General features: G+C 36.9%; 5 protein-coding genes across 7 annotated transcripts; 2 read left to right on the top strand and 3 right to left on the bottom strand.

Annotated features, from left to right (window-relative positions):
- Window positions 1-53: 53 nt before the first annotated feature.
- Window positions 54-1780, top strand: LOC122628333 (GPN-loop GTPase 3). The gene is made up of 3 exons (XM_043810542.1): window positions 54-686; window positions 864-1060; window positions 1137-1780. The coding sequence occupies exons 1-3, from the start codon at window positions 642-644 to the stop codon at window positions 1735-1737; spliced, it is 843 nt and encodes a 280-aa protein (XP_043666477.1). The 5' UTR covers window positions 54-641; the 3' UTR covers window positions 1738-1780.
- On the bottom strand, window positions 1758-4648 carry LOC122628330 (PHD finger protein 12). Of its 2 annotated transcripts, none has more exons than XM_043810539.1 (5): window positions 4392-4648; window positions 4068-4267; window positions 3509-3786; window positions 2388-3409; window positions 1758-2292 (listed from the first exon to the last, which is right to left on the bottom strand). In XM_043810539.1, exons 1-5 carry the CDS (start codon window positions 4437-4439, stop codon window positions 1918-1920), a joined length of 1923 nt encoding a protein of 640 aa, XP_043666474.1. In that variant the 5' UTR covers window positions 4440-4648; the 3' UTR covers window positions 1758-1917. The 2 variants fall into 2 exon arrangements, with proteins under 2 accessions (XP_043666474.1, XP_043666473.1); XM_043810538.1 differs by having other exon boundaries at window positions 2388-3412; window positions 4392-4647.
- A 264-nt stretch (window positions 4649-4912) lies between these two features.
- Window positions 4913-5802, top strand: LOC122628847 (39S ribosomal protein L18, mitochondrial). The gene is made up of 3 exons (XM_043811577.1): window positions 4913-5207; window positions 5325-5438; window positions 5541-5802. The coding sequence occupies exons 1-3, from the start codon at window positions 5020-5022 to the stop codon at window positions 5767-5769; spliced, it is 531 nt and encodes a 176-aa protein (XP_043667512.1). The 5' UTR covers window positions 4913-5019; the 3' UTR covers window positions 5770-5802.
- A 196-nt stretch (window positions 5803-5998) lies between these two features.
- Window positions 5999-21033, bottom strand: LOC122628840 (protein Wnt-5b-like). 2 transcript variants are annotated; one of them, XM_043811565.1, is made up of 8 exons: window positions 19135-21033; window positions 12670-12755; window positions 8461-8726; window positions 8180-8360; window positions 7971-8082; window positions 7790-7892; window positions 7522-7689; window positions 5999-7422 (listed from the first exon to the last, which is right to left on the bottom strand). In XM_043811565.1, the coding sequence occupies exons 2-8, from the start codon at window positions 12747-12749 to the stop codon at window positions 7235-7237; spliced, it is 1098 nt and encodes a 365-aa protein (XP_043667500.1). In that variant the 5' UTR covers window positions 12750-12755; window positions 19135-21033; the 3' UTR covers window positions 5999-7234. The 2 variants fall into 2 exon arrangements, with proteins under 2 accessions (XP_043667500.1, XP_043667501.1); XM_043811566.1 differs by lacking the exons at window positions 12670-12755; window positions 19135-21033 and adding an exon at window positions 9850-11022.
- Window positions 21034-24758: 3725 nt separating this feature from the next.
- LOC122628845 (transmembrane emp24 domain-containing protein 2-like) lies at window positions 24759-26017 on the bottom strand. Its single transcript, XM_043811575.1, has 3 exons — window positions 25789-26017; window positions 25145-25491; window positions 24759-25001 (listed from the first exon to the last, which is right to left on the bottom strand). The coding sequence occupies exons 1-3, from the start codon at window positions 25913-25915 to the stop codon at window positions 24852-24854; spliced, it is 624 nt and encodes a 207-aa protein (XP_043667510.1). The 5' UTR covers window positions 25916-26017; the 3' UTR covers window positions 24759-24851.
- Between the last annotated feature and the right edge of the window lie 100 nt (window positions 26018-26117).

Raw genomic sequence — 26117 nt, 5'->3', positions numbered from 1 at the left:
CTGTTTTGCTTGTATACGACTTTAGCGACAACTATGGACAAAATATGAACTAAAAACACAATTGGAAACGCTATTCCCGCCATCTATCGTATCGGTATATAAGCTTGCGTTGATTAATTTAGTATATTTATTTCTGTTCTCGCCTTAAGAGAGGTAGAGATTCGACGTTCATTCGTCCGTATACAAAAGAAGACTAACTCGATAAGCGTTAAAGTTAATCCGAAGCTCGAATATGTTTATATTACACGAGGCCAATAATCTCGAAATCAACATTTTTTATTATTGAAATTTTTAATTATAATTATTTTAAGTATTTCGTACGTTATCATTTTTATAACGTTAAACAAATAAACTATTGTTTAAATATTAAATGCAAAAAGAATAATTAATGACTATGTCCGTTTACATCGACGCAATAAATAACAAACTAACTGAATCAGATTATTAGACACTATAGTTTGACGCTAGTGTATAGTGATATATAGGGTGAAGATACATGAGAGAAGTGAACTAACCTTAACATAAACTGACATAACCTTAACATTTAGTTGTGTCTTACGGTGTACGAAGGCTACGAAGGGAAAATAATTTTTAAATATAAATTTATATTTTTGTATATAACAAATTTTACTTTTATCAAAATGAGGTATGCGCAACTTGTTATGGGACCTGCCGGGAGCGGAAAGGTAATTTGTTAATTATTATTTCTAATTAATCTTTAACAAATTAATAATATAGTTTCTATATATTTGTACTTAAAGAAGTTAAATAACTTTAAATTATTTAGATATACTGAAGGTACTATCTGATATTAATCAATTTATTAATAATTCCTTGAGATAATGTAAAATGTATTTTCTTAGTCTACGTATTGTTCTACCATACAACAGCATGCAGCGGATGACAGGAAATTGGTAGAAATAGTAAATTTAGATCCTGCAGCAGAATATTTTGAATATGAACCTCTTATTGACATAAGAGAATTGATTCAATTAGATGATGCCATGGAGGATGATGAATTAAAATTTGGACCCAACGGTGGTCTTGTATTTTGTATGGAGTAAGTTAAATAGAAATTTTTTTAATGATATTTATAATAGAATTATTTATACAGAATTCTTTTTTTTTTTTTATAGATATTTAGTAGAAAATTCAACTTGGTTAGAAGAAAAATTAGGCGACGCAGACGATGATTATATTATTTTTGATTGTCCTGGTCAAATTGAGCTTTATACGCATATGACGGTTATGCGTCAGTTAATAACAATGTTACAAAACATGAATTTTCGTATATGTGGAATATTTATAGTGGACAGTCAATTTATGGTCGATGGGTCAAAGTTTTTATCAGGTACTATGGCAGCTTTAAGCGTTATGATAAATCTAGAAATACCACATGTTAATATATTAAGTAAAATGGACTTATTGTCAAAGAGTGCAAAAAAACAATTAGATAAATACTTAGAACCTGATCCGCATAGTTTATTATCTAATATGCAAAATGATTCATGGAATGAAAAATATCGTAATCTCACAGAAGCTGTAGGTAGACTCATTGAAGATTATAGTTTAGTTCGTTTTTATCCTCTGAATATTAAAGATGAAGAAAGTATTGCTGATATAAAATTAACAATTGATAATATCATTCAATATGGAGAAGATGCAGATGTTAAAATTAGGGATTTTGATGAACCTTGTAACGACGACGACGATGCAAATGACACAAATTATGGTTGAGAAAATCCTGCATGATGTAAATTTTAATAAACTGTTTTCTTAACGTTTTTATGTTTTAATGCTCCTTATCACAGGTTATAAAGTCTTAAATGATATAATAAAAAAGATCGTTTGTTAACTTACTTATTGACTTAAAAAGTTCTATGCACAAAGTACACAGTATTTACACAATATTAAATTTCAATAATCTGAGTGTGAGCTTAATGTATTAAATACAAATGTAAGACATCCAAAGCTTAGAATAGATCCATGAGCAATAATTGCACTTCCTTCCCAACCTTCTTCCAAATAATCACTTTTCTTTACTTCTTGGTATTTTGAGCTGCACTTACATAAACCTTTTTTACTTGCGTTTTGAGAAGGAGGATTTGTTTCTTTATATATGATTGCTTTCACCATTTCAGACGTTTCCTGTTCTTTACTTATAATTTTATTATCGTCACTATCTTCTTTATTATCACTTTCTAATTCTTCTGCATAGTTACAAGAATATAATACGTTATCGACAATTGTCCCATATTCACTGTAATTGAGTAATTCGTAACGATTTGTTGCCTGAAACAAATAGGATGAATGATCATATAATAGCTATTAACAGTGTTATGACTTCATATTGTACGGTATAACAGTCTTGGAAAAATATTATTTACCTCATCAAAAAATATGACAGCATGTTTTGAAGATATAAAACTGCAATTTCCATAACTAGATAGAATTAAATCGCAATTTGGTCCATTTCCAATAATCATTGTCTTGTATGTCATAAAAACAGGTGGTTTTGGTTTCTCACTTAAAGAAAAAAGTGCAGCTCGAGCTTTTACTTGGCAATTGATTGCATTATAATTTTCTCCTTCCGGATCTAATATTTGTTCTAATCTTTGACGTGCCAACGCTTCCAATACTGGTCTTTCTAATAACTGTACTCCTTCTTTCACCTTGTATGTAAACTGATTTATATGTGTCATATTTTGTTTTTCATAGGTATCACTTCGTTCGACCAATTCTGTTTTGCTGATACATTTTTCTTCGCCGCTTTCTTTTTTATTATGTTTTCCCTCTATTACATTATTCTTGCAGGGTAAATTATCAATTTCCATTTGCGTATCTAATTCCTTGTCGTCCGTGTAATTACTTTTTTTATCTGTATTACTTATCGTTGTAATTTCTTTTTCTTTTTCTTTTTCTTGATGCTCATTGTCTATTATAATCGTCGATCTTACAGACGTTTCTTGATTGAAATGACTAAGATCCAAATGAGATGGATTTTCATAATGGTATTTAACTGAGGGAGGAACTTTTACCCGCATACGTCCTTCTAATCTTACTTTTGTGCGAAATAATGGATTGGCAGTACTTGCTTTGCGCAAAAAATCAAGTTTCACAGCATGTTGATCTATCCTTTGATTGGCATATTTATCCCAAAGCTTGATACGTTCTGTGACTCTACACGAAGTTAAAAGATTTTGATCTATAAAATGATTTGGATGATTAGGACACATCCATCTTCCAATAGGAAAGGCAGTTAGTGGAGGATCCAAACAATCCTGATGAAAATAGAGTGGGCAGTAATCGCAAGCAATTAATGGTGCTTTCCTGCAACTACGGCCGCACTCAAAGCACAAACGAGCCGGTAATGGCACCATCAGATTATTATCCAAGCAATGACTTTTCCCTACTAATATAAAAAAATATTCATTTAGATATTTTACAATATTAATTAAACAATACAAAAATGTGAACACTTTTAATAACAGTGAAAAACAATTATTACCATTGCTGTTTGATGAACTTTGTTGCTTTCCTCTTCTACCAGATACATAATCTACTTTGTTACTTCCAGGAAATATTATTGGCAACTGTAACTCTTTTGGAAGCTCAAATTCACGAGGATTAACTAAAGAAGCTGCTAAAGCTAATATTTCTAATGCAGATTTTTTCTTCTTTTTATCATTTCCTTTATTTCCTAAAATTTCTCTTTTCGTTGCACACCGACAGGCATAACACAACCATTCACCATTAGGTATATCTGTTGGATCCACTGGTGGATAACTATATGAAAAAAAATTATACATAGATGATTTAAGATTTCTCAATAATTTCATAAAGAGGACATAAATTACAATTTCCACTCAGTAATGCAGAATCAATTTCTCAAATTTTTATTACAAATACATATCTGAGATGTTCTTATATTATCATGTTTCTTTTTTTTTTTTACAAAGCATGCTCTTCCTTCAATAATTTATAATGAATTTAAAGCGTAAATACATCATTTAAATACATTTATACAATTAAGTGAATCAAAGACCTATTATTTATCATTGACTCACTGGCATTGTAAGTGGTACGAGGCAGGACATTTGTCGCAACATATAAGTTCACCTCCGTCTCTACATGCATCACAAAAATCATGATTATGGCCACGTCCTCGTCTTTTAAAATAAGGATGTTTCTTTTCTTCCTTTTCCTTTTTAGATTTTGCTGATTTGGAGTCTTCTGATACTGGCGGAGCTATAAGCGCTTGAATTTGCTAGGAATAGAAATTGAATATATTAAAAAAGTGAAAAAAAAAAAATATACACGTTCGAAGAAACGTACTATTATAACTGATTGTTAAAAATATAAAATTTTCTAATAAATTAATATTTACTTACAGGCATTAATCCTCCAATCATAGGAAAACCATACTCAACGGTACCCATTTTAATTTAATTTATATCTATTTCAACTTTACTATTTTTTTTTCTATTTCATTCCATTATTATAAGATAAATATTGTCTTTGTAAGGTATATGTCCTCCATAACTAAGCACCATTCTTCAGCGCGCTTCAGCGCTGAAACATTTGCTGAGAATATTGGGTAAATTTAAATCATGGAATAGTTACATCCATGATATATGTAGTTATATGATCGACATTCAACGCGGCAAAATTGAAATAAATTTTTGGGTACAAAGAAGTGTCGAGAAAAATAATTGAAAAGAACATAATAATTGTAAATTAGAAATCTTTCATAGATTTATTTTTATTTTATATTAATTTTATTAGTTGAATCGTTACGTATATATCAATTGTGTAATCTCGATGTTAAGTATCGATTATTGAAATACAAATCGATCTTCAAGAAAAGGTACACAATCGTGTTCTACTATAAATGTATATATATATATATATATATATATATATACGTGAAGAATGTTTAGTCCGTTTTAAATTATTGAGCTTATAAGTTGTTAGTTTATAGTATTCGACATAGATAAAAGAAAAAATATAAAAACGACTATGTTTATCAAAAGCAACTTGTATTTATTTAATTCCATCTTCAAGAGAGGAATACACGGCAATAAAAGTTTAATAGAGAATTGTATCGAGGTTACAAATCGGAATCCACGAAATTTGGAACGTTTACTAATAGCTAGGAAGCCTCAGGGATATCATCTCGAAAAACAGTTTCGTAATTTCTGGCATAAGTACGTTATTTAAGTCTAAAAAGATTAACAAGTTATAATTAAAATATCATAGGTTAGGTTATCGTCAAGAGAGAATTGTTTACATTTTTCTTCTTAAAATTTTTAATGTTTACACAGATTACAAATTTCACCGTCCCAACGTTATGTAGTCGTCGAAATAGTACATTTTCAAAATGGTCCTGTTATCACTGTGTCGAGTAATGAATGGGCACTTAAGAAACTATTGTACAGGTTAGTAACTATATTTATATAAATCAAACGAAGAATTGCTTACGTATTAGATTTAAGTAGCAATATAATGTCAAAAGATTAAGTTTCATGAAAATATTTTAGAAAATATGATAGTATGGCGTATATTGCTTTGGGACAAGTACTGGCAGAGCGTTGTTTAGAAAGTGGAATAAATGAAATTTATTACGATGAAAGTTCCAATAGTAAAGTATCTTTATTATTAAAAGAATTAGAAAAGAACAACATTATTCTTCATGAACCTGATAGATATATTCATCCATACCCTTGGAGTTTATTCAGACCTGAAAAACCATGGGAAACTCACGAGTAATATAAGTTACGATTGAAGTTAGTTTTTTTTTTTTTTTTTTTTTTTTATATAAAATATTTCAAGAAAGTTTTATAAAAAGAAAAGTTATTTAATATTATTACAATATACTTGGATAAAAAAAGAAAAGAAACAATTTTATTAATTGCAATGTAGAAGTAATATAATGAATTAAAAAAATATATTTAGCTATTCTTATTTCAAAAACTTTGTAACATAATATACATAAAAAAAGTATAAGAATTTGTATGATACGAATTTGAGATGTCTGAGAATAATAAATTATTCTATCAATTGTTTATCATTTTTTATGTAATAGTAAAAACAAATCCGTTTTTAATCCAACATCATATATTGGAAATAATATCCAGTCTTATCTTTACATATCATTTTTGATGAGTCTGCGACCATAGAACATTGTACTGGAACATTTTGTAGGAACTCTGAAACTTTAGTAATAAATAGAATAAAATAGGATAATTCAATATATTAATATTAATTCAAGATTTTATTAAATTTCAAATGCATTCGATTTTGTAAACTTCAGGTTAGTTTTTCTTACAGCACAAAGTGAAATATATTTTAATAAGTTTCTAAAGTTTTTAAGATTTATATTATTGAGCAAGCATAAATATAAAGATACGTTTATGGATTACTTAAGTCATTTTTTTATTACAATGTCTAATTATTTATAAATGACAATAAATAAATTTTTATAATATGAGTCTTTGAAATCTGTGTAATATTTAGAAAGTGAAATACTTTAAATAATTATCATCATATTATCATCATATTATTAGTTACGATAAATATACATCAAAAGAGATGATATACATGATGAATGTAATGTAAAAATACAGTTGTGCAGTAAAAGGCCTTTGTTCATATAAGTTTCCAATAGGCCATACGATATATCGATACTACTGCATCTACAAAAAGTACTCTATTTTTAGTAACGTATATAAAAAATCAATTATTTAAATAAAAGTATGATATATGCTTTTCGCATATATGTATGATCGTTAAATTATTATCTATGAATATTTTGATCAAATTAATTACATTTCTAAATTATGATTACGTTTATAAATTTCTAGTATACATCTAAAATTTGTACGATTATTCTAAAATTGTTATCAAAATATACACCGTCATCAATATAGTGCGAATTACACTACCGAATTACGTAGGGTGTTAAATTTAATTTAGTCATCTTTCCAAAAATTCCCATAGTTTTCATTTTTTACGTAATAAACGTACGTCGTAAAGGAAAAAATATAACGATAGAAAAATGTTTAATGCAAAACGTTAAATACAAATGGATGGTATGTAGATGATCACGTTGAATCGAACACCCTACATACTGCATAGATTTTTTTCGTTAGTCGATACCTTCATGGCATAAAACTTGGATTCCAAGTAATATTAACTTTAAAAGTATACTATATATAATGACACACGTGCAAACTTATTTGCAGGTATGAATATCAATATTTTTAACGCATGTTTTACATTCAACGAAGCAACACCAATGGAATTTACAATCGCATCTTTCCCTTATCGTTGACTTTTGAGTATTGTAACCCCTTCCACAACAGAGAAGATTACATCCATCCATACCGGACGATGTTCTGTTACAAATTCGTCCATGCGTACCTACGATGACGTAAAATAAGAGATATTATTAACGACAAATTATTTGATAAATACAATCGTTTACGTATACACAGACGCACACATACACACACATATTACCTAAAGAGCCAAGAGTATCATTTGGAAGACAATAGTTTGGCGAGTCATCCAAATAAACTAAATCATTAGCGGTAGGCAAAGAAAATCTTGGATCCCGCATGGATAATCGTCCACGCCTGTTTACTCGAACTTCGGTTGCACCGTCATATTTGTCCAGTAAAAGATCACCTATAGAACGAGTCGAATTATCGATGAAAACCTTCATTTTTTGCTACTTCCAAAATTTGCCAATTTGCAAGATAAATTTATAAAAAAAGAAATGACATACCAACTTCTCTAAACGACGCAAGTTGTTGCCAACAGGTGATCAAGCTGCAACTACCAGAAACCCCATGACATTTGCATGTCACTTTAGACCTTTTTATAACAGCCTGTTAAGAAACAATATCTTTAATTTAATTTTTCTTTCATCTATATTAAAATCGTCGAAAATAATGGACGATAGATACCCTACGTCCTGCCTCGTTGTTGTGCAAATTCATTAGGCTTCTCCCTTGTTCTCTACTACCTCTTTTGAAGCTACGCTCGCGTTCTCTTACGTCGACGAATGCTTGGGTGAACCTATAAAATCGCATTAAAAATACACACACACACACACACGCATATATTACATAGAGATAATGATGGAGCAAAATAACTCGTTCACTATTTCACTCACTTATATCCATATTCGAGATTATCGCCGCATCCACCCCAAATCCATTCGCGATTAAGATCTCTGGGTCTGCTACTTCTCGAACAACCGCACGACGATAATTGTCCGTCCCTACAAGCTCGACTTATGGAATAAACAACCCCCGCGGCTGTGATAGCATGTACAAACGCGGTTTCTCTGCTTGCTGCAATGTAATCCCAATTTCGATTAATAAATAACAGATCCGATTGTCGTTACTACCGTTCTACGATTTTAGATATTGGAAATGGCTGATAATGGCACACCTATTTTAAGGATCGGTCCGAAAACAGTTTCATCGTTGACGGTGGAACAGTTCCACCTTCTATCTCGAAACTGATGCTGGCACTCGAGGACTCCAAATTTGGCGCCCTTCGCCACGCTCGGCATATGATCCACGGATAATTGGCAAAGCTTCCCCTGTCCCTGAGAGAGACCCTTCAGACCGATGCAAATCGTCGAGGCTTCTACGTCGTAAGTTTCCATCAGCTGAGCCGTCTCCAATTGTGGAAAGTGCTGCACGCCCATGTTTCTAAAATCACCGATGATACGACATTTTTAGTGAACGAGGCAAAACTTTTCTTTCTTCCATTTTTTTGTTCTTCGTAAATGGATAGTAAGATGAAAAAAAAAAAGTATAGCGAAGTAGAGAGATCTTCGATTCTCTTTCCGAGAAATAATGGGGACTCTTAAAGGATTCAACGAGAAGAAAACGCATACTTCTTTTTTCTTTCTATTCACCGTTCGCAGACATTCCGATCGTTATCCCCCTTGCAATCATGGCGAATACCTTAGTACACAACGATATAGTTTTACCATAGTAACCATAATAAGCTGAGTTTCGAGTAAAAAAGCAAGGACATTTTTCTCAGGTATTACTCCGTAAAGCAATAGTTAGAGATAGGCAGTCGAATGCACGGGGTTTACGAAGCGGCCCTATCGTGAACGAGCTAGGCCCCTCCTTAACGCCTAGAAGAGATTTGTTACGCCGATTATATAAATTCGGTGCAGGCAGTCCGTGGGCGAGGAACGGCCCTCGGATTTCCTCCACGGCTATTCTTAATGGCGCATTTGTGAGTCAACGGACCGAGTTGATGGAACGACGCCGTCAAAGACAGAAGTCAAGGGGAGGTTACAGGCTGGGACGAGCTAATCTGTAATTCGAGATGGCCGTTCGTGCGATCTCTTGAATAAACTCTACGTGCGTCCACTATCGTGCGTAATAGCGTGCATCGAGCTGATTAGAATCGCGTCAATGATTTCTCCCCCTGTATTACGATGACGAGGACTACGTCGACGTCGACGACGAAGACGGCGATCATCACGAGGATCGGATATTATCTTAAACAAAAATTATTTTCAACGAACCGGCAAAATTAATTAAGGGCACGTTAAACGAAGCTTTAAAACGTAACGTTAAGGTCACTAGAAGTTATCTCGGCCGACGTATACATTGATTTTTTGCTATAATAAGACGAAGCCGCCCGTTATGTTTCGTTATAAATAGACATAACTATTTGTCGAGAAAATCGACGATAATAGAGGTTCGCGGGCGTAGGAGATAACGGTGATACACTCGAGAGGAATTTCTTTAAGAAGGAACGAAATCCTCGAATTGATGTCGCCGATATTCTTTTTTGCTGAGTGACACTCAACGTGAGATTCCACGGATTTCTTTTGAATTCGGCTTGCAACCCTGGAGAGGTAGAATCTAGGGAGTACATAATAGAGCGCATTAATATTCTAGAATGAACTTCAGCCGCGATATATCATCGGCTTTGCACTCCCCTCTGTAAAACAATGACACGAGCGGGGAAATGGGCAGAAGGGAACGATAATATTTCGAAGGATTCGGCCCACGCAGCAGCTCGAGAGGCCACCACCACCATCGGCATCACTAACCACGCTGAGATTCTCGTGGGTTGCACTGGCCCCTGGTCCCGAAAAAAGTAATGTCTTGTGTCTCTTAAAAGATTGTACCGACGTTCGAATATAAGCGCGAGCTCCTATACCGTCGTCCTTTCGACGTTAAATATCGAGCCTCTCGCTCAACGAGGATCATCCGATTTATTATGTTCCCAGTTCGACTTTTATCTCCTTTGCATATTTCTTATTGCATAGATTAGAGAAGATTAATGGACGTTAGCGTGCGAATTTCAATTTCGAACACTTAAGCACGTAGAGCTCAATACGTTCTTTTACAAATGATCAGATTCACAGTCTTGTCTTGATACGAGCGTCGAATTTCTTTTTTCTTTTTTAACGAAAGAGGAAACAAGAAGCCAAAAAAAACATTCTCTTGCTCTCTCTCCTTTCTTGATCTTCTCTCACACGTTAAACCCTCAAATTAATGCATTAAATAAAATAACGTGATACGAGCAATATAGACTGTCCCGTAATCGTTCGACGTGCTGCTTCTTTTTATTCTTTTTTTTTTTTTCTTTTTTTTTTATTATTCTTTTTTTTTCCTTACGTGGGCCGAAAAGGAACGCTCGACGGGCCACTTTTTTAATCGGCGCTTCGCGATATCAGCAAGATTCGTGTGAAACGCTATTTACGAGGGTTTATGCTGCGATTCGGATCAGGACAGTTCACGCAGGGAACATGGCACCCGCGAAATATTTATCTGCTCCTGTGGAATCTAATCTTGGAACGCTGTTGGCCGTTGACCTAAAAGGATGTTAACCGTAGATACAAGATTAGCGATTCCTGAACTACAACACGAAGGTTATCGTGCGACTCCATCTAATATCAAACGAACGTTAACACGAGTGCTTGAGCGATAATCGTAACTGTTACGGATAAAGATATCGATGATTCTTTGAATAATTCTTTTTTTCTTTTTTTTTTTTTTTTTTTTTCTATACGCTTCGACAGAAAATTCTCATTAGAGAAAAATAAATTTTCGATAACATCCAATCGGATCTATACTATTCGTTTATTGTAATACCAAAATGACTTCTAATCCTTGGATGAAACTGCATTAACTCTATATAGAACATATCATTGCACGACTAATTGGACGATAAGGTCAAGATTTAGATACAAAGAAGTTGGTCTCCTTGACGCATTGTGTTCGTGTCTTAATTCTTAAAGCAACGTAAGAAGGATTAACCGTCTTAGAGGTGCGACGGGCCCACCCACGCGATTACGGCTCGCAGAGAACGAGGCAGATTAATAGGAAAAGAAAATGTTATCCCGGCGACGATGTGCCGTGGATGTACCGGTCGAGAATAAAAAAAAAAAAAAGAAAGAAAGAAAAGAAAAGAAAAGAAGAAAAAAGAGAGAAGGAAAGAAAAGAGTAAGCTGGCGGTATATTCGCTAATTTTAGCAATTTAAGAACGGCCTCGACGATCGATAAATTAATATGTACACGTATACATACGTACATAGGCGTATCGCAAAAGGGGAGGGTATGACCCTTTCGAATCTTGCCAAATTCAGCGCGTAACGTATAATTTATAGGTCTTTGTCGAAGAGGTAGGTCCGCCTGGGATATTTCGTGGGAACTCGATCGAAAGGAATTTTTCGTGCCTGCAGCGATCGCACGCTGTTGGTTGGTACCCCTGACAAGGAGAGTGTGTCCAATTTTTGAATTGCCATTCTCACCCCAGTGTTCTACCCTACGCCATAGCATGACCAATCATTGAATGGTCCCAACTCACCCGCGCTTCTCTCTCTCTCTCTCTCTCTCTCTCTCTCTCTTTCTCTTCCTCTCTCTTTGTGATTTCGTCGGGATCGCTCCAGATTTTTCCTTTACTCAAAACTTTCCATCGATTGCTTCTTTCCCAAAGATAATTGGATTTTCTAGTTCTTTGAAAAAGAGCTTGAAAAAAGCGCTCGAAGCGTCACGAAAGCGTATCCTTTCGTGACAACGTGTCCTTCCAACGAATAGGTTCGACCTTTCACGCTAGGAAACCAGAAAGAAAGGAAAAAAAAAAAGAAAAGAGAAAAAAGGAAAAAAAAAGAGAAAGGGACACGATGACTCTGCGTATTTATCACTATTTGCAATATAAACAATCTGCGTGTCCAAGTGGCTCTTCCAGTCGGTCGGTCGAAGTGACAGGACCGGTACTGCTTCTTCTTGCTCGTTTGCAAAGAAGAGATTTATATCGGCTGATCTGAATCGCTCTCCGGAAGGTAAAAGAAACATCTGTAAGCTCCTTCTTTTTCTACTTACACTTAGATTTTTTTCCTTTTCTTTTATTTTCATTTCGGATTCAATCTTCTTCGATCATTCCTGATTCTTAATCGATCGTAACAACATCCGTCGTAAAAAGATTCACAATCGTATATTCGAGTCTAATGCAGTTGTTAGTACAAGATTAGTTCCAGAGGAAATACCATACCTTCGAATTTCTTACGATAGATATGGTAAAATAAATAGATACGAGACGAGAACGCATAAATAATATTTCTTTTTCTTTTTTTCATTATCATTACGATAATAAAAATTTATCGATTGGCATACTTACATCCACGTTCCTGGAATAGTCGATGCAGCAAGAATCAGTACCAATTTCAGGATCACCAATAGACCGCCGTGCACTATCATCTTTATCTAAAAATATAAAGCATAGTTTAGCGATCGACTATTACCTTATCTTATCGCGGGACATTGCTCATGCTCGTGACTCCTGTCGATACCTTTCTTTATTCGTATTATAAATTAAGGAAATGACAAACGCGATAATTCCTGTTTCGACTTGGTATGTACGTTCCAAGTGGGTAAAAAAAACGAGTTCGTACCAACGAGACATTATTTTCTAATGGTTTATATAACCGAAGTAATTAGATCGCCATATTTCGTAGTACATACAAACATCGTGTATTAAAGCCATACGGCCAAACGAACGATCGAGCCGAACCAGCGAGCAAGATTTAAGTTACTAAATTTGTCAGTCATAACTTAATACCAGCGATATATTTTATCCAGTAGTACCGACCGAACCAGACCAAGAGCAACGACATATATGCCCCAACTATCATGTACGTATGAGCAAGGTGCAACGTCGAATCCATGTACTCATAATCGCTTCGAAAGCTTTTGATTTAATAGAATGAAAACTTACTGGACGAGCTATACACACCCGTAAGATTTTTGAACGGCGGTAGCCATGTAATTCTTCCCGAGCTTGGTTTTTCACCAAACGAGAATTGCCACAGTAGGTATGGAGAGTTAAACGTATCGTTAGTTTAATTACATTCCGCTCGATAGAGACAATCTTAGACTATCGCAGTGTCGAAATTTTGTGCGTTCAAAGCTACATAGCCCATTCCAAGTTTACTCTAACTACAAGCAAAATGCCTTTGTTGTATTTACAATATATTTTTATGAGAAAGAAGAATAAACTATAGAAGAATCGATAATCGAACGTCGGTATCTTCGCTTATTTCGCTTGGAAATGTATAATAAGTATAATAAATAGTTACACGTGTATAATTTTCTATACGATATAATGGAATATCGTAAAAGTATCTATATACCGGTATCACGTGCTATTACGTTGCGTCAATTGCCTCGTACAAAGCAGCTAAACGCGATAAGGATGAAAGCAGTTTGCAGCTTCCGAATTCGACAGGTCTGGTTAAGAACAAGAACCACGTAGATATCTTTCGTTCCAACTCGTACGCCTTGCTCCACCGTAGTTTTTCAAGTTCAATCGGCAGTTCTAGATTCTAGTTTTGAAAGTATTTCGTAATCCTTGTCGCGATACGAAGAGACAAGCGTGTTCCGAGTAAACCGGAAGGCGGTTACGAATGCAAGAACGACAATAGTCTAGGGCTTATAAAAAATGCTTTTGCATTTGTTATCTTGGAGCAACGAAAAACGAACTTTATTACGGGTAAGAGCGAGGTAACCCTTCGATGATCTTATCTCCCGTTGGCACAGGCAAAAATCGCGACTATCTATCCTTAAGATCGTACGCGTGTAAGGGCAATAGGACAGGAGTATAAAATGAAAAGTTATGCAGTCTGTAACTCGTAACTCAAGGACGTAGTTCATATTATCCGGTCTTGGCTGGCAAGCGAAGGAGCCCGGTTGGCAAGAGCAAGATCCAAGGAGGCAAGGGCCCAAGCTACGCCATGGGTCCAGGAGCGAGAAAGTCCGAGCAAGGTGTAATGTCGAATCGATGTACCATAATCGGTAGGACTCGGCTGTTTTTCGTTCCAAGGCAAAGATCATGGCTGCCCACAGGACCAGTACGTAAGTACAAGCACCGGTCATCACCACTAGCACAAAGACGTATCATCATACGGTACGTTACCTTCGTCTTTCTCTTAGTATATGTATGCGCGTACACGTACGCACCTATGTATCTAGCCCACGCGATCGAGCAGGATATTAGCCGGTATATAAAATGCATTTGTGATCGCGACAGGAATGTAAATGGCGTGCTTCGGCATGTCTCACGGGCTGGCTCGAATTATCAGCAATAAAGTATCTCCCCGGTGTGTTGAACAAGACATGACCGTGGGTAATATAAGCACCGCTACATTTGTTGCCGAATGAGCTGCGTTCTCTCTACGTACGTTACGTATGTATCTACATACATACGTCACGCGTAACGTACGTAGAACGTACATATGTACGCTCTCCGCTTCATCAAGGGTCAGAATTACAATCCTTCCTGCCGATCGGCAAGTTAATAGCCCTAATATCCAAGATGGATGCGCGTCTCGACGATGCTTCTTCTCCAACTTGAAATAGTCCGGTCTCGAATTTCTTCAAAGAACTAAATCTTCAACAAATGCATTGACATGCATTTTGAATGGCCCGTCATTTATCATATTTTTCGTTGAACTCACTTCTGTTCTCGTAAATACACTCGCCAATTTTCTTTCCTTCTGTACAATCTTTCGGACAATAGATGCGACAAATGCGAGGAGCAACTGAGAAAGCACGCTTTGTACGGTACCTTTCATTAACATATTCTTTGTTCTGCCCACAGAAGCCCTATATGACCACGAGATAATCCAGACGGATCACCATAAAACCATCATGGCGTATGACCGACTCATCCAACTTCGTAATCGCAACCTGCCCTCGGCATCAGGATTATTTAGAATGATCATGACTCTCCTACTTTCGACGAAGGTTTCCATTAATAATCGTCCTTCTACCTCGATCCCCGATATTGACTCTTATTTAAGTACGACCGATGGAATAAAATGAGCGTTAAGTCGATCGGTGGGCGAACGAATCGATTCTAGATTTTCACGCGAAGTACCAAGACAACTCGAGTCCTCTTAACGAAGCTGGAAGCTAAGGATGGTGTACACACACTCGAGATGTACGTACGCAGAAGAAAACGAGAGCCTGTCTACGAGGTCGGTGAGAGGAGAGAAGGGTGAGGAGGGAATACGGAGGGACCAGATGAGGGGAGAAGAGAGAGAGAGAGAGAGAGAGAAAGGGCGAGAGAGTGAGAGAGAGAGAGAGAGAGAGAGAGAGAGAGAGAGAGAGAGAAAAGCTGGAGAGGAGATAGGAGATCTGAACCTGGAAGGAAGAGCTGCTGGTACAGGTACACTGAGCCTGATCGACGCTTGTCAGGATCGTAAGGTAATAAAATATTATTCATTTCCTTACATTACGATATAGAAAAACGACAGGATATATAAAGTAGGTGATAACGAGAATATTTATTCGCTTATAATTGGCCGGAATTCGACGGGCAGCAATCGTTGGGTACTTTTATCGCGATCAAATTATTGACTCGTTCCACTAAAAGTCTCAATCGAATATTCTAGCAATGTAAATCATGACCGGAGGCAATTCGCAAACGTGAGATAGACCGCATACCGATAGAAACCTAATCGAGAAAATATAGGTAATAACGTGCTCGGATCGAAATACGTTATAGAATTATCCGAAAGTACACGAAGTACGCGAAGTCAGACGCGTTTGCGCACGCAATTATCCAAAGGCTCGAACTTGCTCGCTCGTTAGTCGCATACTACGTACAACGCACGAAAGCCGTATGCATCTTCTGCATTCAACGGCCTGTATAATCTCTTCCTGTAAATGGCAAACGGTTTGTTGTTTGTTAGCCTCGATTCGGTGGACTGTACGCCTCTACGTACTACGTTACGTTACTTGAGCGTAGCTACGCGCTTGGGGAGTCGTTCAGCCGTAACTCATAACTTTTACGACGCTTTCGCGAAGGTACCTTATTAACATCGTAGCTGCACTAATTTATCCTCCGGCGAGGACTGATTTTTAATTGGCAAAATATTATTGCGCTAAGGTACATAACTTCAAATAGGTACCGAGCGCGCGAACACACTGTCCCATTTATGACTTCTAACATTTAATTTAATACCAACAAAATTCTCTAACAATTTCCTATTATTTCTAATCTTTTATTAAACGCTATATTTTCATAACTTTGTTATTAGACGATTATTACGCGATAAATCTTTTCCTTCGAAGCTATTGAAGATTTACAAGAGAATAATTTTTAAAAATGATAAAATTAGAAACTCTTTAGACTTCAAACTCTATATGTAAATAGTAAATAGACGCGAGAGTCTTTTTTCCGTTCTCAAAGAGAAATCGTTTTTACAGGTGCTCTCGGAACGAAGAACGTGAAACGCGCGCGCGTCTTGTACTCGCGCCTACGGTTCGTATTTTCATTATAAAGGCTCGAGATAAAAGCGCGGATAAAACTCGTTGGCGAGCGGGGAATGTCGCCGGTTGAAATCCGCGATGCGTTCGTTATGGCGCTGTAAATCCCGTATACCGCGATATTACGGGGCTGTATAAGATTTCAGCGGCGTGTCAGCTCGTCCACCAACACGACAGAGAAAGTTTTTAATGCCAGCGATAATCTGACGCGCATATCACTTTATCGTTCGTTACAAAATATCGAAGGCAATTTTGAACTTCTTTTTTTTCCTTTTCCATCTTTTTACTTTCTTTCTTTTTTTGTTTCTTTGTTTGTTTCTTTCTTTTCGCGAGTTTTCGCGAAGGCGACGACGACGACGACGACGACGACAACGACGAGGACGAAGACGAAGGCGACTTTATCATCGTCCCTGGTTACGGATCTTTCGCTCTCTTTCTCTTTTTCTTTCTTTCTACCTTTTTCTTACGCGTGCGAACGTTCACGCAGCCATCATAAATGCGACTACTTCCTACGTAATCAAGCAATAATCGTTAGGATAAACGTGAGTGCCAGGATTGTTAGCTAAGCGTTCGCTTTTATTACACGGTTCTCGATTGATTTACGAATGGCATCGGGAAAACTATTAACGTTACTTATGGTCCACGCTGTTTATTTTTTTCTTTCTTCTTCTTCTTCTTCGTTCTATCGACTTATCGTTCCGTTAACGCCAACGAAAATTTTCAATCGCTTACGTGATCGATTTTTCTTCAATATACTTTTCCTGTGTTCCACCTTGTACGTCAATGAGACATCTTCGATAATTGTTTAAAGATAACACCGATTGCATCCATTGCTCGATCCTAACGAGGTGTCGTTAACTTCGAGTATTCGCGATAATACATAATTCTGCATAGTACATCGAGCGTTATTATTAATCTACTCGATCAACCATCAGAGAAGACTTCAATTACTAGCGCTGTCAGCAAAGTCGTTTGCTCGAGTAATTAAGAGATCGTTGCCGTATCCTCGAGATACCCACGATCGCAGGTAGCTCGAGACGTTGATGCATAAATTCTGCACTCTGAATCGAGAAGGTCGTCGAATCGTGTGTAGGCAAAGCTACGTTCGAAAGCACGAACTGTAGAAAATTCTTGTGCTTGAGATTCTACAAAGAGATCGATTAATGAAATTTCCATTTAAGTAGTTGTTTCTTTTTCTTTTCTTGACACAGAGGATCGCTACTTACAATTCTATTTTATTCGCTATTATAAAAGGAGAAAGTATCTACGTACTTACTATGTATATACATGAGATAAATCAGCGAACTTAACAAAAGATACGACGAGACGATAAGGTAAAGGGAAAAGAGGAATCGGAGCACTATGATTAGCGAGTGAAATACAATAAAATCAGCTTCTCGCACTCTGAGATTTAGCGAGATGATTTACGAGCGGCATTAAGAGTCGTTAAAAGAGGCTGCCGATTAATCTTTCGAGACATCGTTAAATCATTGCCACTTTAGCGATTACAAGGAATAAATCCTGAGCTAGCAACGTCTTCCTTGGTACTTGCTCTCTGGTTTACCGATCGCAAAGCCACGCTACGTGTCCAGTGCCGATGCATCTCTTTACGGCTTGGCGAACGCGCCGATGAGAATTTATCTTACCGGTCGCTTTTATCATACCGAACGCCTCCCACCTATCTTTCCTAGAGCCGCATATACCGTTGAACATAAAGATTTCTCTTTCTTTTTTTTTTTTTTTTTCTATATTCTTTTTCTTTGTTTTAAAAAGAAACACTTCTTATATGGTGATCAGTACGTAGGTATGTAAGTATGTATGTAAACACACGTGTGGTTTGATCACACAGTTGTCCGAACTAAAATATATAATAAGAACTCTCCTTTCTAATTACATACCTCTATATATTTTCAATAAGAGGACGTTTGACGTAAGAAAGATAGCCGGTAGTCGTCTAGAAAGTATGTAAAATCATGCGAATTATAATATGACTCTCGTATATACATATCTATAAAAGAGCACTTCTATCTTTATGATTCTTTCATTGCCTTCTTCGCCTACTCCTCCTTCTCCTTCTTATTCTTATCATTAGAAAGTTGTACGGTAAGATCTATTCGTATTATTAATGGTAACTCTTTGTGTTATTGATAATCCCGAAACGATTCGAGTCTCTCTCTCTCTCTCTCTCTCTCTCTCTCTCTCTCTCTCCCTCTCTCAAGAGAAAAAAGAAGCTAATGAGGGAGAGGTGGTGCCCGATGGAGCGTGGACAAATAATTACAATGAAACAGTGACAAATCGGTAATCGTTTACTCACCAATCGATGATATCCAACGTCGTTAACCAGCGTGTTATTGTTTAACCCTCGTGGAATACAATTACGCCTTGCATCGACGAGGAGCAAGTTCACTTGAAATTTCCAACGTGTACCAAAAGGACGATCGACGCGCGGGGGTCTCGCGTTGAATGACAAACAAGAACAGCTTTCAACGAGTCGTACTTGGCGCGTGTATTTTCTTTGTCAACTGGATCGAGTGCCGCACATCCTCATCGTACATTAAACGTTCGCCCATCATTTTTGTCGACCTTGTTTGTCACCGTTCACTCGACTAATTCTCGTGATCTACCTTTCCAGATCTTTCTAGGATACGCGAAGAGCGTTCTTCTATTTTTCAAAAAGCGCGCGAGCACATATCCGAGATCGAGATACATATATCGAGAGATCGAACTCGTTTAAAGGTAGATGAAATCGAATGATTAGATTAGATCTTCGCCGTTGTCTTCTTCTTTTTCCTTTTCTTTTTTTTTCTTGTCTCTTCTTCGTTTTCTTCTTATTCTTACGAAACTCGTTAAATAACTTCGTCTCTGTTTTTCAAAGCACTCAATGACACTTGCCTGACGGAAACCTCTCGACCCATTTCCTCCGTAGCTATCGGCTTCGTCGTTTTAATAAGAAACGTCGAGTCAACGGAACGAAGAGACAGAGATAGAACGAGAAAGACCCCGCGAGAGGAGAGCGCTGATTACACGTTGTTTCACCAAAGTTTCGAACACCTGGCCTTCGAGACTGTTAACACTGGGCGGTCGGTACGGGTGAAGACACGCGGCTATTTCGCGCGGCTATTTTATGAAGGGTTCTCCAAACGAGTCGACGATTTTTAGATGTCCGGAATTTGTTTAACAACGTATTCAACGTTTCTTCGAAAGCAAATCTTTCGTTTTCCTAAAGCTCGTGTCTTTCTTCTCGTTCCTTCTCTCTTTTTCCTCCCCCCTCTCTCTCTCTCTCTCTCTCTGTCTCACTTTCTACATTTGCTTTGGAGATTCCACGAAACGCTCGTAAAACACCTACGGAGAACAATACGTTGTATGCCAGCGAGTTTGCTACATCGAGCTTGCTACGGATAGATGTAGGTATACATAAACAAAACAGAGAGATAGATAGAGACGATGACGATGAGATTCTTCTCATACGAAGAACTTTTCTTATACTCCCTAAGATACTCGTTCTCCTTTCTAAACGCTGAAAACGTTCGCTGAAAATCTCGATATCAGCTCGATTTACGTGCGCTAGCCGACTGGCTAGTTGGTTGGAGCGCGCGCGAGCGCGCGGGCGCACGCGAGTGCGAGTATTCGACTCCCACGCGACGGAAAAGTCGTTCTCTGTCTACTATTACTCGATGCCAGATCGAACTAACGATCCTCTCGTTGCGAATCAGAGACGAGATTGAAAGAGGCTCGTTGACGATGTCAAAGGAGAGTAAAAGGAGAACGTACGAACGAACGAACGAACGAACGAACGAACGAACGAGCGAGCGAGCGAGCGAACGCTCGACGTGAAACTCTCCGAATCTCTTTCTCTTTCGTCTCCCTCTCTTACTCTCAAGAAGGAGGAATCGTTTCTGGAGCAATTCCGATCTCTATCGTATTCCTCCAGGACACCACCGATCTCCTTCTTTCCCTTCTCTCCCTAACAATTCTACACTGCAAGTCTTTCAATTTTCTCGATAGATCGAATACTTTATTCTCTTGTGTTTTTTCTTGACGCCTTCTGTAAAAATTTATCGCGTAAATGCAAAGTTTCTTGATCTCTCTTGAAATATCTTTTTAGCGAACGTAATAGAACAGAGAAGAGAGAGAGAGAGAGAAAGACGCTCGCCGTTCGAGGCGTCGAGCGCGACTACGTCGAGGGATCCTCGCGGCACCGGTGTGTGCCTCCTTCGGCACCGACGCGCGGAGGGAGACGCCGTGAAAGAGCGAATGAGAGAATGAGAGGGAGAGAGAGAAAGAACACTATGGAGAACGATTCTCCTCGTGGAAGGACCGCCTCGTGCTGCTGCGAGCCCTAAGGGTACGAATCACGGTGTGAAACCTACTGCCGTGCTGAGATGCTACGGAATGCTCGCGAATCAGCCAGAATCCACGACTTTTCTCTCTTTCTTTTTCTCTCTCTCGCTCTCTCTTTCTCTCTTTCTTTTCTCATCTACCCCTTTCCCTGCTCTCTCTCTCTCTCTCTCTCTTTCTCTTACTCTCACTAGTTTTCGCTCTCTCGACGCTCGAACGATCCTTCCATCCTTGTTCTCGATGTGTGCCTCTCTTACTCTTATTCTCTCTCTCTCTCTCTTTCTTTTTCTAACTTCTTCGATCTCTCTTTTACTCTCTTACTCTTGCCAAAGAGGGAGCCCCCTCGATCGGTCGCACGAAACCCGGCGGCTGCCACCGTCGCCGTTGCTGCTTCTCTTCCCCTTTGCTTTTCTGCCTTTCTATCCTTTCTTCTCGTCCTCGCTCTCTTCTCTCTCTCTCTCTCTCTCTCTCTCTCTCTCTCTCTCTCCTCAACCGCCCGCTCTTCCGTTCTCCTCCTCTTCTTCTCTTTCTCTCCTTCCCTGGCCGGTTCATTGGTTCATCGGTGCACCGGCCCGGGCTCCGTATTCTTCTCTCTAATTATACCGTTACGTGCAATCGCTCGTGTCAATTAGCAGCTCCTTTCTTTCGTTCCTTCACTTTTCTCTATCTCTCTCTCTCTCTCTCTCTTTCTTTCTTTTCTTTTTCTTCTTCTCCATGGACCAGGATATGCATATACATAACTACCTACCCTGGCAGCAACCCTTTCGAAAGAATATCCGGGGAGGGTGGCTAGCATGATCGAGCTACCCCCCAATTAACGATTAGGATCGTGCGTTTCGAGATGGAAACGGTACGTTGCTCCGCATTCGGATCATTGTTCAAGGACGCCGGAATAGCGATGCCAAGACCAGAATGAACGAGTACGTAAGCGCCTATGTATTTATGTATATACGTAAGTACGCATATACGAATGTACGTATATACGAGCGTGCTCGTACGCACGAGGAACGACGCACTATTCTTCGTAATAATGCGGTTTGTCCTTTTCTTTGGGGGGGCCGACCTCTTTCCTTCCTCTCTCTTTCTCTTTCTCTCTCTCTCTCTCTCTCTCTCTCTCTCTCTCTCTCTCTCTCATTTTTTCTCTCTTCGAGTTTAACCAGTTTTGCGAAGAACGAAAGAGCGATTCGCTCGGAAAGGGGCTTTTTTTTCGGTCGTTACGCTGGAAAAACATTTCGAACGCATCGGGTATCCTTTCTTTTCCTCTTTTTCTTTTGGAATTTGCTCCTGTCGCTCATAAGAGAGAAAAAGAGAAAGAGAGGGAGGGTGAAAAAGAGAGGCCTCGACGATTGTTAACTTTAAGAATCGCTTTTATTCTTATCCGGTTAATTTGGAGTACAGTAAATTGCTCGGTAGCTCTGACAACTCGATAAAAAGAATTGTCGAATAGTTTTCAGAAAAATATTTATCTAAATTGATTATTTTTTGTAACGATCGGTTTATAATCATTCGAACGTTGTCAAAAAGAATAATATTGGATACTGTCTGCTTTATAATTTAATTTTCTTGATAGATACAAATTTGTTTACTTTGTGTGTAAAAGAAATTTTCTTCATTCTCTCCCTCTCTCTCCCTATCTCCCTCCCTTCTCCGCTCATTCTCTCTCTCTCTCTCTCTCTCTCTCTTTCTTCGACTAATACTCGAACGAGAGAGGCACGTGAGAACCCAAGAATGATCTCGGAAACGAATCCTCTCTGTAAAGTAGACCTACCGTTCCTAAAAGATTTTTTCTCAGGTTTTCCTTATCTCTCTAATTAAAACGATAGGAGAAAAAGAGAAAGACAGAATGAGAAAAGGAGAACGAACGTTTTACTTCATTTAAAATGTCCCTCTTTCCACGCTCGCTTCCGACCTTCCACATTATCCAGTCGATCTTCTCCTTTTTCCCTTCTCCCTCGCGATCGAGAATAAAAATTGCCGTCGATCGATTATTTCCTGTCTTCGACCGTTACCACGAAGATCCAACGATGGTATTTCGAGATTTAAATCGTCACGACTAAGCATTCAAGAATTGTCAGAGATTTCGGAGGATCTTTTTAGAAAAAAAAAAAAAAGAGAAAAAAACACGATTAACTCAGACAATTTTATTAATGATTCTTTTCAAGATATAAATAGCATGTTTTTCTAAAACCGTTAAGCAGGTTTCACACCAAAACGACATATTATTATCGGCTACAAAATAATGCAAATCTTTTATGTAATCTTTTAAAGTTCGTTAGTTAATGTTTATAAAGTTGTCCGTCCTTATCATTATATTCGCAAAAATTTCTCCGATCTTTGACATCAAGTACATTGAAAAAAATCATTTATCTTCGCCTTGCCAAATGGAACTTTAACGCCTGGTAAAGCGTCAACGTCGACGACGACGACAACACGACGAAATCATTTCAATCATATCGAGGAAGTATAAACAATTTATTTCTTAGGATGACCGGCGTGACATCAAGGAGTGCCTTGATTCGCATCGTGAGACGAAAAAGAAAACGATCGCTTCTACGAGCTGTGTGTATTACGTTTTGCTCTTGTACAATACATATGTATGTATATAGTTCTTAGAATCGAAACGAGTATGACCATCCACACTATGAAAGGAACGAAGTCGATATCGATATCGGTTTACAGATGGAAACTTCGATCCTTTGAATCGATCGACGCAAACGACGAGCAAGTTGAAATAAAACAATGAAAGATATCGAATTAAAGATCAATATATATAATCCGATGGAATTTTACATTTGTTGGAACTTGATCTTTCGACAGTTCCAACCGAAACTAGACTTCGTTTAAAAATTTTTTGTATTTACTGTATACATTTTATATATATAAACATACATAAACACGTGTGTGTGTGTATATATATATACATATATATACATATATATGTATATATATATATACATATATATACATATATATGTATATATATACATATATATACATATATATGTATATATAGTATCGCTATAGAAAAGAAAACAAACAATCCCTACGCATAAGCAGACACTATTTGTTTCTTTTTCTTTTTCTCAACTACAGATCGTTGAAGAAAAACACGAACGGTATTGTTATCTTGGCACGGGACTGCTAGGTGGCATCTAATGAGGAGGAGGGCACAATGAGTTTTTCTGGTTTAAGTACCGTAGGGAGGACACTGGAAGGGTACTTGTACAACCCTCCTCATTTGATTCATTTATTCTCACGCCTGCTTCGCGAGTGAAATGAGTTACCCAAGAATATCCTAAGGCTATTGCACCGAGAAAAATGTTCGACGTTGATTTAAGCACGAAAATTCTTTTCACGTTCCATCGCCCATGCCGAGTCATCATAGACGTAAGCAATTTGTTTTATATATAATATTTTATAATAATTCGAAATACATTTTAGAAAAAGATTTTCTTAGTTAAAAACTTCGCAATAAAAATTCGAATATACGTTGAAAGCATCACGATATATATGTATATCATATATACGTAGAAACGTGCTTATACGCGAAGGGTCTATTGTATCATAAAAAAAAAAAAAAAACGAAACGAAAACAAACAATTTTCCAAAGAATGATATTTTGTAATCTTATATAACTTAGTTACATAGAAAAATGTACAATGAGCGAATGAATTAATTATGAAATAATCTAAATTAAACGACTCTTCGAACTTCAAAGAATCTTTTCAAGTAGTAGATTTGTCCTATTGTCATACAGAGCAATACCGTAGCTTCGAAAAATGACCATACAACGACTCGGAAATTTGTGCTTTCATTGATTGCTCTATGAGTTCTGTCACGCACCTGAAATTAATAAATTTAACGTTGTACAAAATGTTTACATATACACGCAATATATTTTCTATTAACTATATTTAATAAATATATAGGTATTAGTTTAATTATCTTTGACATAAGAATATTTTTGCAAGTACAATGTATATTACCTGCATATATTCTTGTTCGTTTTTTACACCCCACAAACTGGTACTTAATTCTTTTATCATATCATCTAATTTTACATGATTGTTAGTCTCTCCGTCCGCACCTCCACCACCCGCACCTTCTTCCTGTTTAGGATTTTCACCGACGTCCATATTGAACATTACAACCTTTGGAGTCATTGTACTTTTTTCATTACTAAAACAATATGTATATGCTCCTGTAGTATGCGCTGCAAATGTAAATTTACCACTCCTTTCTTGTTCTCCCTGATAGATTATTTTACCATCAGGACCAACTATCTTTACATCTATATCTAAAAATCCACCTTCTGCTATTTCAAATGTGAGACCTAAAAAATATATATTAATTTAATTGATATCATCTTGAAAATAAAGATCAAGTATTAAACGTTGGAAAAAATAATTATATGATTACATTGCAAGTTATGTATAACCTTCAATGAAAAAAATGTTAAGGTATATATATATATATATATATATATATATATATATATATATATATGAAGTAAATTATAGCTTACTTATGATACTCTTAATAAGTAAATATAATAATAATTATAATCAATTGATTTCTTTTTTATTGCCTTATTACTTAAAAAAATATTTTAAATGTAAGAGAAACCAACCCATTTTGGTGCCTAGTTCTACTCTATTGAAAAAACATTCTTCTGCGTGGGCATCTACTGTTATAAAATAGGCTTTCACACACACACTGGATACAATTAAAAAGAAACATGAAATAATCCAACTCATTTTATCAAATTCTATAGTAGGAGGACGCAAAAGACATATGTTCTTCCTTTTTTCTGCCACTTCAGAGAGACATATTCACTACCACAGCGCCACGTATACACCTTGGCATAAATCTATAAATCTATATAGATCTACTAAATGCGTAATTAAAAAAAATTTCTTCTGTATAAAATACGATAAAAGCATATTTATGAAAGCTTCC

Source organism: Vespula pensylvanica, chromosome 4, assembly GCF_014466175.1.
Source record: "Vespula pensylvanica isolate Volc-1 chromosome 4, ASM1446617v1, whole genome shotgun sequence".
NCBI classification, from domain to species: Eukaryota; Metazoa; Arthropoda; class Insecta; order Hymenoptera; family Vespidae; genus Vespula; species Vespula pensylvanica.
Note: the sequence above shows the minus strand (reverse complement) of the source record. Positions and strands in the feature narration are given on the sequence as shown.

What these genes read in the sequence shown, in the direction of transcription:
- LOC122628333 (XM_043810542.1), top strand. Translation starts at nt 642, where the DNA reads ATGAGGTATGCGCAACTTGTTATGGGACCTGCCGGGAGCGGAAAG. An exon ending in GACCTGCCGGGAGCGGAAAG is followed by an intron (nt 687 to 863) that starts GTAATTTGTTAA and finishes GTATTTTCTTAG; the next exon opens with TCTACGTATTGTTCTACCAT. An exon ending in GGTCTTGTATTTTGTATGGA is followed by an intron (nt 1,061 to 1,136) that starts GTAAGTTAAATA and finishes TTTTTTTTATAG; the next exon opens with ATATTTAGTAGAAAATTCAA.
- LOC122628847 (XM_043811577.1), top strand. Translation starts at nt 5,020, where the DNA reads ATGTTTATCAAAAGCAACTTGTATTTATTTAATTCCATCTTCAAGAGA. An exon ending in TTTCGTAATTTCTGGCATAA is followed by an intron (nt 5,208 to 5,324) that starts GTACGTTATTTA and finishes ATGTTTACACAG; the next exon opens with ATTACAAATTTCACCGTCCC. An exon ending in CTTAAGAAACTATTGTACAG is followed by an intron (nt 5,439 to 5,540) that starts GTTAGTAACTAT and finishes AAAATATTTTAG; the next exon opens with AAAATATGATAGTATGGCGT.
- LOC122628840 (XM_043811565.1), bottom strand. Translation starts at nt 12,749, where the DNA reads ATGATAGTGCACGGCGGTCTATTGGTGATCCTGAAATTGGTACTGATT. An exon ending in AATCTCGAATATGGATATAA is followed by an intron (nt 8,083 to 8,179) that starts GTGAGTGAAATA and finishes GCGATTTTATAG; the next exon opens with GTTCACCCAAGCATTCGTCG. An exon ending in ACAACGAGGCAGGACGTAGG is followed by an intron (nt 7,893 to 7,970) that starts GTATCTATCGTC and finishes GTTTCTTAACAG; the next exon opens with GCTGTTATAAAAAGGTCTAA.
- LOC122628845 (XM_043811575.1), bottom strand. Translation starts at nt 25,915, where the DNA reads ATGAGTTGGATTATTTCATGTTTCTTTTTAATTGTATCCAGTGTGTGT. An exon ending in AGAACTAGGCACCAAAATGG is followed by an intron (nt 25,492 to 25,788) that starts GTTGGTTTCTCT and finishes TATATTTTTTAG; the next exon opens with GTCTCACATTTGAAATAGCA. An exon ending in ACGAACAAGAATATATGCAG is followed by an intron (nt 25,002 to 25,144) that starts GTAATATACATT and finishes TATTAATTTCAG; the next exon opens with GTGCGTGACAGAACTCATAG.
- LOC122628330 (XM_043810538.1), bottom strand. Translation starts at nt 4,439, where the DNA reads ATGGGTACCGTTGAGTATGGTTTTCCTATGATTGGAGGATTAATGCCT. An exon ending in TGATTGGAGGATTAATGCCT is followed by an intron (nt 4,268 to 4,391) that starts GTAAGTAAATAT and finishes TTCTATTCCTAG; the next exon opens with CAAATTCAAGCGCTTATAGC. An exon ending in AAGTTCATCAAACAGCAATG is followed by an intron (nt 3,413 to 3,508) that starts GTAATAATTGTT and finishes TTTTTATATTAG; the next exon opens with TAGGGAAAAGTCATTGCTTG.